The following is a 12,532-nucleotide window of genomic DNA, read 5'->3' on the forward strand; positions in this document are numbered from 1 at the left end:
AATCAGAATTAAACATGTAATAGTATAAAATATGTATAATAGTCAGTAAAACACTTATAAACCCAGGGCGTGTAAAAACAACTCTAAGACAAAAACCAAGTAGATTATAAAACAACCCACTTAACGCAATATACTTACCCAAATAATTAACTCAAAATAAAATTACTCGTGCAGTTATTGCAATAGTTAAATTTTGAATTATGTCAACATAACACAATCTCTTTTTATAAAATGTAGGTATTTGAGATTGAGGTTTTTGTGAAATAACTCCACTAGTTTTGTTTTGATTATATCATAGCTCAGTTGGTGCATGGACGTGGGTGCAAGTCCCACCGGGTCGACCAAGTTTTTCTGTGTGTTCGATTTTATATTCATAATCATAACAAAATGTAGGTACTTTCGCGCTAAACTATTATGACTATTTTAAATTAATTACCTATCAGCCCAAAGCGCACATAATCGGTAGTATTAAAATAAAATTGAAATCGGTTTGTAACTGGGTTTAATTTTCGAGAAAATAAATGAAAAATTTAGCTTTTAATATGTCAGGAATAAAAGAAATAAATGACGTTTTAAGCATGTTCACCGCCAGATTAGCCCCGCCAGCAGGGCTAGCACGATAGGGCGCGAATAGCGCGAGAGCGCGAATTTTGCATGAGCATCTCGCATTTTATGTCGCTCTCGCGCAAGTCGCATCTTTACGTGCTAGCGCCACTGTTCTCTTTAGAAACAATTTTCTTCCCGTATCATCTTTTTAATAGCGCTTTTTTACCATACATTTAACTCGAAATTCAAATTCCTTTCTTTACTAATAACCCCTTTTTGAAAGGGTAAAACGTGATTAAAACACTAACCGTGAAGTGCCAAGACAAACAAATGGAGGGTCCGTGGCAGAAACACTAACCGTGAAGTGTCAAGTAAAAAAATAAAAATCACAATTTTAAACTATTTTCATCCCACTGCAGTGCGGGAGGCCAACGATGTTTTTTCTAAGTAGGATAAAAAAACTTTCACGTTTCCTGTGAAAACCCCCATTAAAAGATGTTTTCATGACAGCGCTGAAGCAGTCAAGCGATTTATACATTAGCAAGGCTAATAATGAACAGTTCTCGTCGTGTTACGATCGTCTATAATTGCGATACCTAATTAAACGGAATACCATAATAACTGCACGCAGCGGCCAAAGCTCGCAATCCGACCGTAAATTGAGGCGCATGCGAGCGTCCTCATTATTAACGGATTTGACTAAAACACCTGAATGGGTCGCATACAATGTTTGACAAGATTTATTAATTGATAAAACAAGCGATTGTACATATTTGACGATCATTTGTTTACGAAGAAATGCGCTCCGAGAAATAGTTTAAGAAAACTGAAAGGATATTAGGACCTTAGAACGGTTACACACGCGCGCGATTTACAGCAGCGATGCAAACGCGATTCAAGCACGCGGTTGCATCGCTACACTCGGGATTAGGTAATTACGACGCGACTAAAGTCAGGTCGTCATGCTGCTTAAAAGCAGCACTGCAAACACGTGACTGCATCGATACATATGAGCGATTGCGTCGCTACACTTAGGATTTACAGGCCATTTACGCGCAAGATTTCCCCCTCGTCAAAATAAAAGGCCATTTACGCGCGTTTGTGTAGCGATTCAATCGCGCGTTCTGCCGTCCGCTAACTAAAACGCGGCTAAGTGACAAGTTTTTTAGAGATATCATAAAAAACCATAACCCAGTTTTAGAATACCTATTGAAATTGTTCAATGATATTTCAGCTACGCGTCGTTAGGGTAGGTTCTGGTAAGTCGAACTCGGTTAACTAATTTTAACTGTTTTCAAAAGAGAATTTTCTGCTTAATTTTTTTCTAATTAAAACGAATATTTGACCATTTGTCACTTAGCCCCTTATTCACTTAGTTTTAATTAGTGGACGGCAGCGTTCATATCGCTGCTAAAAGTCGCCGGGTGTAATCACTCTTAGGTATAAAAAATTATCGTCGTAAGAAGTTATCTAGAATTTGTTCGAAATTTCGCACCTTTCACAAATAATAATAACGCACACACCTAGAGAAACCCTGTATCGCGGATGCCATGGACACACACATAGACAACCACAAATTATACTCTAATTCACGAGAGAAATAAATATAGGCCATTCAAATATTTCTCCCGGCCCGGGAATCGAACCTGGGACCTCTGCGCGGCAGTCCGACATGGTAACCGTTCGGCCACGGAGGCAGTTAATAATTATCTTCATTACTTTTAAATAATAGAAAATACTGTTGATTTATCTTCCAATTATTCCAACGTTTGACCACAAAGGTAGAAAAATAAAAGAAACATTGTTACAAAAACAATACAGTACAAAAATCTCTTTATTTAAAAACCTATCATTCACTTAAGAGGGAACCATATTACAAAACTTGAGGTTGAACTTAATTATGTGTCGAACACATAAATAACTTATACAAATAAGCTTATGGTTTACTACAAAAAAACTCACATCAGGTATTCTTCAATGGTAAAACTACTATGTACAGATATATGTGTACACTAACTAAAGAATATACAATTAGCGCTTACATGATAATAGAAATTTAACAGAGCAATATAATTTATGTCAATAAATACTAACAGTATATAACAATTATAATATCATTAGGGTCCATGTAATTTGGACAAGACAGTCTCTATATCTATATTCTGTATGTTTGTGGTAGTTAATAAGTACTGAGTGTCAGGCTTTGATCTTTTGTTCTCATTTGCGGATTCCTCAGAAACTTCTGAACTATGAAGTCTTTTTCTTTTCTTCATTTCCGATTTTTCCGATTTTACTTCCACTTTCTCAACTTCTAATATGATCTCTGCATCGCACTCTTTCCTTTTAGGACTAGCAGCTTTCAATGGTGTGTCCAAACTGGTTAGAGTAGAGTCAAAAATTTCGTAGCACTGAGCCTTTACAGGATCTTTCAAAGGAGTATACAATCTGTCAATGTTAGATATCGAATTGACCGCAATTTCTGTCTCTTTGTAAATATCTTCCAATATTTCTGCTTCTACAGGTTCTTGTTCTAATAACACGGTAAAAGGCGCAGCTCTTAATCTTACCGTTACGTCGTCGTCTATACACACTTCCATAGAAAACTTATCTTTAAGTTTAGGTAATTCTGTTTTAAGTACAGTCTCAGTGTCATCATGGACACAGGTAAAGTAATTCTTACTCTCTTCATTACATTCACTGACTGAAAATTCTATTTCGGTTTCTTCATTGTCCTCAGCTGTGTGAAATTTAGTTGTAGTAGTAGTTGACTCTGCTATCTCAATTACTGAAGCACTGGTGTTTTCTTGTGATGTATACTTTTGAGTAAGAACACCAACAGGAGAAGGAACTGGTGGCGTATCCAATAAATCTCGTTCAATTATTCTAGCTGTTTCAATGTCAAACCCTCTCTTAACTAAGTCGATGTGTAAATTACATTCCGAACGAGAATAAACCGTTTCGGTAGTCTCAATGTATTCTTTAATTTTCGTAATGTCTTCACTTTCATTGGTCGAATTATTCGCTAGCTGATCTTTTGGTTTTGCGTCTTGTGAGCCATCATCAGACCAACGAAGACGTAACTGCTCTGTATCAGAATCTTGAATTACTGACACACTCGACTCCCGTGTTCTTGATTCTTTACTTGCGGACGCAATTTCAGGAGAATTGTGACCAGAACTTTCCGAATTAAACGTTTTAGTGCAGTGTAGTTTTCTAGGAGTTGATGATTTTCTACGTGATTTTGTCGGGGCAGTGGCAATAAGAGGTGTAGCACCAATAATCTTTTCCTTGCCAACTCTTTTCCTGGTTAATGAATCTGGTGTTTTTGTTTTATATCTCCCGCTAAGAGATTCTTTCGTTGGGGTAGGTTTTCTTGGCTTAATTTTCATAAAAGATTTTGGAGTGTCTTTTTTCACTGGAGTTTTGCGTTTTCTGGCAGTATTTGACTTCCGTTTCGTTTCCGACTTTGTTCTTGTCTTAGTCCTAACATTTTTTGTTTTATGGTCTAAATTTGTGACTTTATTATTATTGGGACTGTTAGCGCTAATAGAATCACTACACGATGACGCTACTTCCGATTTTTCATCCTCTTTCGTTTTATTTACTATAGGACTATTGTAATATGACACATTTTTTGTACATTTTCTGACAGGTCTACTCTTAACTCCATTGGATTTTTGTTTCTCTTTTTGCTTTTCAATTACTGATTGTACAGTTTTAACTTGGGAAACATCTTTCAATGAAGAGATAGGAGGGTATTCCAAGTCTACAGGTATATAATCTTGGTCATCGGGTTTATAGTACGATCCTCCACTAGAATAGTCAGTTGGCCTTGAAGAATATGATGATGGAGTAACTTGTGATGGCTTCGGGGTATTCAAAAACCTAGGTGTTGGTATATTCATTATCTTTATATCAGACAATGGTACATCTGGTAGATCAGGTCCCAAAAATCTTGGAGTTTCCATTTGTATATCATAAATAGCTTGTTTGTAGGGAGTTTCTAATAAATCAGAAATATTAAGTTTAACCCCAAGAGCATTTTGTAACGAAATTCTCTCCATTTCAGGAGTGTCTGTCTGTTTTTCGTTGTGAGATTTATTCTGATTTTTATCATTATCATGTAAGCTATTCCAATCATTGCTAGTAATTATGTTTATGTTAGGTTTTGCTGGTATAGTTGTAGTATCTTCCACTTTCAAAGCTGGTTCTTCTGTTTCTTTATTTTTTGATTTAGTATTACAAACATGATTTTTCCTAGATTTCTTTTTTTCACTTACATTTTTTTCTTTTTCTCCTGCTAGTTTATCGGTCGTCGTCAATTGTTTGTTCATAACTGGTTTTTGTTTTTGTTTTGACACGTCATCTTTGGTTCCAACTAAAGCTCTTAAACCGGCGTCCCAATTGTATGTTTTTACCGGTACCACTTTTTTCAAAACGACTTTACCTGCACCTTCGTTCTCTTTAGACGAGCCACTGGTGTTACTATCATTACATGCTATTTTTTTCTCTTCATTATGAATGTTTGTTAGGTCATCACCTTTGCTAGCAGACTCTACAAACGATTGTAAGCTGGGACTTTTACTTACGACAACTTCCATGGGTTGACCATTTTCATCCAGTCCTTGTTCATTTATATTTTCTTGTAAAATTCTTCTTGGAGTAGTGAAATCTAAAACTCTAACATGGGATGTACGTCGAGGCGTTGATGAGGACTTTCTTAACGGAGGTTGTACTTGAGGTGTACTTTTGTTTTCAACTTCGGTATCTTTAGGCGCAGAGGCATTTTTCAAATCAATAGTTTTGACTAACATTTCAGCCTTCTTTGGATCGTTCTGTTGATTTCTTTCGGTGCTTCCATTTTGGTTGTTAACAATCGTATCATTGCTGCTTACAGGTTCATTATTCGATGACACATCAATTACTAGAGGCCCCAAAGGTTGAGCTTCAGAGGTAATTGTACACGTTGGAAAACTTGGATCTCGCGCTATTGTCGTCTTCTGAATGTTAGGCGGAATTTGTGAAGGAGCTGAAATACACACTCACTATAAAAACCTCAAAAAAACTATGAAATATATGGATACAAATATAGCACTAATTAAGTGAATACTGTCAATTTTACTTACCTGTAGTGGGTACAAGTATTATAGTTGGCATAGCCATAATTTCATCCTTAGTGTAACTACACTTGGGATTTATCTGAGGTGTAGCCTTATACGCAGGTGTTCCATTTATAAGTATGGTTTGCATATGCATCATTGGAGTTGATGTAGCATTTTTAAGCACAGGTGGAGTGTTTGCATTATTAGTATTTGCTTTGTCTACTTTGACATTAGACAAGATTGTTATTCTTTGTTCGTTAGGTTTAGAATCTAGCCTCCTGAATATGTTTGGTGTAGATGTCTCTCCAGGACTAACAGTTGAGTTCAAATCAATAAGTTGATTTTTCCCTTGGTTTCCAATATTTAAGAAAATGTGTGTCACACCTTTTACTGACTTATTTATACCTGTCAGTCTTGGTCTACAAAATGGAAAAAAAAATTTAGTAACATGCCAAATTTTACAACCATAGGATTTAAAATAAAATTAATACTTACGCTATGTTAATATTAGTGGATGTAGATGATTGCATAGTCTGATTTTCACCATCTGTTGAATAAGTATAGTACATAATCATTTATTAATGCAATTGTTAAGTATCATTACTATTACCTAGTATCAAAGGAATTAATTACCTCTCACACCTGTAGCAAAGTCCTGAAATGTGCCCGGGACTCCATTATGTGTTAAACTTTCAGAATTATTGTTGTTCTTGTTACAAACAACATTGAGAATATTATCAAATTCTTCTATTTTTTGTGCACACTCCCTGGCTGGATCAACCTAAAATCACAAGGTCTCACAGTGGGGTGTGCATATACAACAGAGCTTGAAAAATTTTCAAGAAAATTACTTACAACAATATTATTATTTAGGGTCTCTGCATGAGGAAGCCGCTCATGTGAAACTTGATGTGTTAGTATATTTTGTTCAGCACAGTCAGCTCCGAAAGAATCTTGTTTGATAATATCATTTTCTGGTTCACATTGTGATACTGGTTCTTTGTCTAACACTCTTACATGTCTTTTTCGTGTTGTGGTATAACTACCTGAAATAACAGAACATCCAATTTACTATTCTCTATTCTCTGAAAGGTAGGAAGCACAACACTAGGTATAAAGCATGTGACAAATAAATTAGACTAATGTTATTCTTTGCTACAAGTAGGAAATAGACCTCGAGACATGGCATACGCCATTATATAAATACTACGGTCGCATTTATGATATCATTTCACATAGCAGTGACAACATTTCACTAATTTGCATTGGTGTTCACACTCATAACGCAGCACACTCATAACCCCGCACTAGGGAAACCCTGTATCGCGGGTGCCATGGACATACACATAGACAACCACAAATTACACCCAAAATCAAGAGTGAAATAAATGTTGGACATCTGTGTGGCAATCCATCATGGTAACCGTTCGGCCACGGAGGCAGTAATGCAACATGTTGTTAATGAATCATAACTCTTAAAAGAGAAGTACAGATAGGTGTACAAATTTACAATCGTACTGATTAAAATATGCTTGTGATTGATATGAAAACACTGTCAAAATACATTCGAAAATATTAACATTTTCTAAATTATTAAACAGCGAAAAAAATACCCTACCTGGAATATCATCTAATCCAGTAGCTTCAACAGAACTTTCCAAAAGGTTTGAATCTACTTCATTTGTAGTTATATTTACATTTTGCACAGTACATCTGCTTTTGCAGGCACATATTGGTAGCTGCATTGAATTGCATACTGCACATTGATTTCTTTGCTCATTGGCTGTACTTCTGTCAACACTGAAATCACAGTAATGCATAAAGTATTAAAAACCTCTTAACATACAATTTCTTTTATAAAAATTTACTACACTTTAGTTTACAGCTACATTTTTAAATTCCCAATAAACCAACATTTGCTGTTCAATTAAATGAATATATATGACAAGTTAAAGTATAAAACCTGACCCCATCCACCCCAAAATACTCCTTATCAGATCAGGTTTCTCTGTTGCAAGTAAAACTATTGTATTCATAATCTTATCCACAATAAAACAGCTTGTTATAACTTAAATATGAGACCTGATTAAAGTAGTTTCTATTTAAATCACTTCATTTCTTACTTTGTAGATGACAGCTGTGATATTTGTGTTTGAGAAACCTCTGGCTGTAAAGTGGACTCTGCAGGCACACTTGTATTATTTACTGCCCATCCTCTGCAATCATAACAAATATATTGTAATTATTCCACTTTTTGTGTTTATGTACAGGTTTTTTTTACACACTCATAGCCCCGGTGTGGCATGGACATACAAATAGACAACCACAAATTACACCCAAACTCACGAGAGAAGTAAATGTAAGCCATGCAAATATTTCTCCCGGCCCGCGAATTGAACCTGTGACCTCAGCATGGCAGTCCAGTATGGTAACTGTTCGGCCACAGAGGCAGTCAGGTAAAAATTTTAGTTCTAAATTTTGTGTATCAATAATATGATAACTAAAGTATAAGGAACTTTGCTGGCACATTTTGGACAACACTGATTGTCACAAGTGTCAAGTTCAAAGTTTTGCAGCATTGTGTTTTGCTCCATTACAATTAGTGTGAAACTGTTATTAGAGACAATTTCAAACACAGCAAACCAACAAGGCAATTTGGAGACTGACATTATGAATGTTCTTAAGCTTTAGGGAAAAACTTGCTAAGTACAAGAAACTGCTTATCATCATATAGATTAACATATTAAAAATACGGCACAATATTACACATGTTTAACACAACATTGTTAAATTAGAGCACCTATTTTGTCACGTTTTTAATCAACAACAGACCTTGAAAACAAAAAATGTACCACCTGACTGAACACTGCCTCGTAGACAGACAGTTTAGGAGTTAGTCTCGTAATTTTATTTTATAATTACTAAGTGACAAGATGAACATTGTAAGCTTGGTGGTAAGCAACCTGCTGACCCATAACAGTTGGCAGTGCCACTCAAAACTTTAAATTGCAAAGATCCAAAAAGCACTGCAATTACAGTCATCACCCTTAAAAACAGTATTGATATGACTCTGGTGTCTGTAGTGTCACCAGCACCTTTAATCTTCACAACTAAAATGGAGTAATGCTCACATAACTGCAAGGTGGCAGAAATAAAAATTCTATCAGTACTTCTGTGGACAAAATCTTTCACAGAAAGCAAGACTACTGATTATGCCTTTTTTAGTCTATTTCATTTTCACACATATCTAAATGTTGCTTTGCTTTCTCTGTACTATAGGCTAAGGCCTTAGTTCCCAAAGTGGGCCAGTTGGACCTCCAGGGGTCCAAGGAAGACTCGACAGGGGTCTACGTTGGTGTGACAAAAAATAATATGGATATGGAATATGGTAGAAATGTAGCTGCAGGGGGTCCACAGGAACCAGCTAAATTTTGAAAGTGGTCTATGAGAAAAAAGTCTGGAAACCTCTGGGCTAAGGTGTTTAAATAAATATATATAAACTTTAAACCTGGATTTGTTACAGATTGTATCTTGTGTACTAATTTTGTTGAGATCCACATTTTGTATCAAGAACTTCACTACTTCCAACAGATTGGTGCAACCAAATAAACGTCTCCTTAATGCATATGGCCTGCAGGTTTCCACTGAAAATAGGAGCAACACGAATAAATACATAAAAAGGCAAGGCAAATTATGTTATGACGCATTTATCTAGATTCTTGATAAACTATACAACTATGTGAATAATCCACATTTTCGTAAGATGAATAGAAGGTCATGCGGATACCAACCGTAAATCTTCACTGCCCTATATTCCGCAAGAATACTCTTCAAAGATGTCATGAATATTCTGTCATATTCGTTCCTGAATGCATCCAAATAAGGGCTTGCTTCAAGGAATTCATCGTATGCAGTCATAAGCTGCTCCTCAGCCAAATATCCTGGGAACATAAACAAAGAATGATGAACTGTGTCTCGTCCTCTACTACGAATACACAAGAAAGAACAGTCTTCCCGCCTAAGTGAACAACTCACCAAGCACCAATTTAGCCAAGTCTTGGGAAGGAAACGGTGGAATAGTCATTTTGTAAATATATGCTTGGTCACATAATTTATTTTTCAATGCTAAATAGTCATGACGCCTGAAATAACTTCCAAAAAACTTATTATTTTATTAATCTTGGCACAAAACAAAACAATCAGTTAACCACAAACAATTTTTTTTTATTTATTGACGCATAAGTTTACATCATTAGTTAAGGCAAAATAGATATAGAAAAAGAAGTAGCAATATATTTTAGATCTACTTTGAAATATATGCGTGTTATCTCTCTTCGTTTTTAAATATAATAAATATGGTCACAAAAAAGGGCATAAAAATGTTTTAGCATAGACAAAAACGAAATGGCGGGTTTTTGTAACACGAGTTACGAAATACAGTGATACGAATTAATTTTTGGTTTGATTTTGAGTTTGGCTCTATATCCAATGCTCAATAACCGATAAATAAAATAAAATAAAATTTTAGTTTAATCTATTAATCTAGCACCATGGAATTAATAAGTACTTCGTACAACTACTTATTAATTCCATGTCTAGCACAGATTTCGTTTACACCACGCCACATGAAACAATGGTACAGTCAAGAACACGTCAAGCTTGACACTTAAGAGTTTGGACCGTTCGAAGTAAACTTAGAGGACGGAATAAAAATAAAAGAATGAAACGGAGCAAAATGGAAGAACAGAGATAAACAAATGACTCACTAATTTCAGGCTTCTTACCAGGGTATGAATACCTTTTTATTTTCCCGAAATTTTAGAACGGTTGCTCGCTCCATGATCACGGGTTGACTGGACGGCGGCAGATGATACCGTGGTAAGAAGCCTGAAAATAGTGATAATCATTTTGAACAACCATGAAAGCCTTAAAATCTATAGATAAACTTTCTGTCACACGCGTCCTCCTTTTTATGCTGCACTACGGTGTTACGTATGGTCAATGATATTATACTGCGTATGGTGGTGGCAAAGTAACAAAGTGTGTATGGTCGAGTAGTAGTCTAGTCGAGAGAACTGGTTTTATAATTTTGGCAAGTAATAAAAATATAATTTGACTTAACTAACATATATTAAAACGTACAAACGTTAGCTTGAAAATATATATTTGTTTGAAGTGTATAACAGATGACATGGAACGACAGACATAGAAGAAGAAAAAAATTACTTATAAATAAAACCTTCTTAACATTCCCTCTCTTCTTCTCTGGAGACCTATTAGTTCCCTTAGATAGAGTAGCCTTGGCTTGTACAGTGGCTTTGTCATCATGTCAACTATATTCTTCTCCGAGGGCACTTTCTGCCTTTTTTTAATATGTTCCCTTTATTTTTTAGTAAACATTCTCGTAGGAAGAAGTGCCGCATCTGAACGTGCATGTGTTTCGTGAGGTGGTGCTTTTCTATAGGGTTTTTTTCTAAGTTTTAGTGCAGACTCACTATCAATCAGCCATACTATGGTTTGCACCTCCATAGCTCTGTCCTCAATTATTCGCTTCAGCCACAGTAGTTCGAGAGTAGCTTCACTTGCAGCTACAATTTCTGCTTCGCTTGATGAAAGTGCTACTGTTTTCTGACGCTGACTTCGCCAGGAGATAGCTCCACTGGAAAAAACGCAGACCATCCTTAATGTTTATCGTACTGTGCTAGTATCACCTCCAAGATCAGCATCAGTATACATAACAATGGATTTATTATTACCTCTGTATGTAATGCCGTACTCCATTGTACCTCTAATGTAGCGAAATATTCTTTTGACTTTTATTATGTCTCCATCGAAGGGTTTTGTAGGGTTGTCGAGACCACTCTAACTGCGAATACTATATCTGGTCTTGTACCTATATACGTTAAAGCACCTACTGCTTCACGATATAGGAACTGATCTTGGTTCTCAATTGTTGTTACTCTTTGAATATCCTTTACAATCGGAGTTGCTGCGGGCTTGCAGTATGTCATACCAAAACGTTTTAAAACTTTTGTCGCATAGCCCTTCTGATCTATTTTGATAGATCCATCATCATTACACTTTATTTCTATACCAAGAAAGTAAGACGCAGGCTTAGTGGTTGGCTTAGTGCTTATCTTTTTCTGAGCTCTTCGTACAAATCTTTCATTCCCGTCTCGTCAGGTGCAGCCACCAATCCGTCATTGACATATAAAGCTATTTCAACTTTTCTTTCACCTTCTGGTCTGGTGAACAGACACCGATCTCCAGAACTTTGTTGAAAATCTAAAAAAAATAAATTTGTATTATATATTCGGTAATGCAAGCGTTTCAGACCTCGATGCTTGTTTTAGCCCATAGAGACTTTTCTTAAGTTTGCATACCATTTTACAGTTGTTATCAGTCAGACCTTTTGGTGGCTTCTATATATCTCCTCGTGCAAGGTGCCATAGAGAAACGCAATTGACACATCAAATTGTCCTAGCTTCATTTTTTCTTTAGCGGCTACACTCAGCAACGCTCTTATAGTGCTTGTCTTAGCAACAGGACTAAATGTTTCATAATAGTCGAGTCCTTTCTTTTGAGTAGGTAAGTCCTTTAATTACCAATCGGACTTTGTATCTCTCGATAGCACCGTCGGGTTTGGTCTTTACCTTATAGATCCATTTACATGGAATGAGTTACCTATTCCTGGGTAATGGTACTTCTTACTTCAAGCCATTTATCTTTGTCAGGATGAACATAGCATCTTTGAATGTCTTTGGTTCAAAATTTGCTGACTCCATATTGTCAGCAACATTCATAACATAGTCGTGAACTTAGTAGGGAGTTTGATTTTATCTCTCGATCTCAGTGTTCTCATGCCTTCAGCTTCTACTTCATGT

General features: G+C 36.0%; 1 protein-coding gene across 2 annotated transcripts; it reads right to left on the reverse strand.

The window, feature by feature from the left end:
• Positions 1-2,412: 2,412 nt before the first annotated feature.
• LOC113231695 lies at positions 2,413-9,749 on the reverse strand. 2 transcript variants are annotated; one of them, XM_026466160.1, is made up of 10 exons: positions 9,684-9,749; positions 9,440-9,589; positions 9,157-9,292; positions 7,772-7,864; positions 7,267-7,448; positions 6,504-6,694; positions 6,282-6,429; positions 6,144-6,195; positions 5,810-6,067; positions 2,413-5,526 (listed from the first exon to the last, which is right to left on the reverse strand). In XM_026466160.1, the coding sequence occupies exons 1-10, from the start codon at positions 9,730-9,732 to the stop codon at positions 2,664-2,666; spliced, it is 4,122 nt and encodes a 1,373-aa protein (XP_026321945.1). In that variant the 5' UTR covers positions 9,733-9,749; the 3' UTR covers positions 2,413-2,663. The 2 variants fall into 2 exon arrangements, with proteins under 2 accessions (XP_026321945.1, XP_026321944.1); XM_026466159.1 differs by having other exon boundaries at positions 2,413-5,575; positions 5,673-6,067.
• Positions 9,750-12,532: the final 2,783 nt, after the last annotated feature.

This window comes from Hyposmocoma kahamanoa, unplaced genomic scaffold (genome assembly GCF_003589595.1).
Source record: "Hyposmocoma kahamanoa isolate Upper Pololo Valley unplaced genomic scaffold, ASM358959v1 66, whole genome shotgun sequence".
Taxonomy (NCBI): domain Eukaryota; kingdom Metazoa; phylum Arthropoda; class Insecta; order Lepidoptera; family Cosmopterigidae; genus Hyposmocoma; species Hyposmocoma kahamanoa.

Coding starts and splice junctions, on each gene's coding strand:
- LOC113231695 (XM_026466159.1), bottom strand. CDS start 9,732: ATGACTATTCCACCGTTTCCTTCCCAAGACTTGGCTAAATTGGTGCTT. Junction 9,590..9,683: donor CTTGGCTAAATTGGTGCTTG/GTGAGTTGTTCA, acceptor TTATGTTCCCAG/GATATTTGGCTGAGGAGCAG. Junction 6,430..6,503: donor CCCTAAATAATAATATTGTT/GTAAGTAATTTT, acceptor TTGTGATTTTAG/GTTGATCCAGCCAGGGAGTG.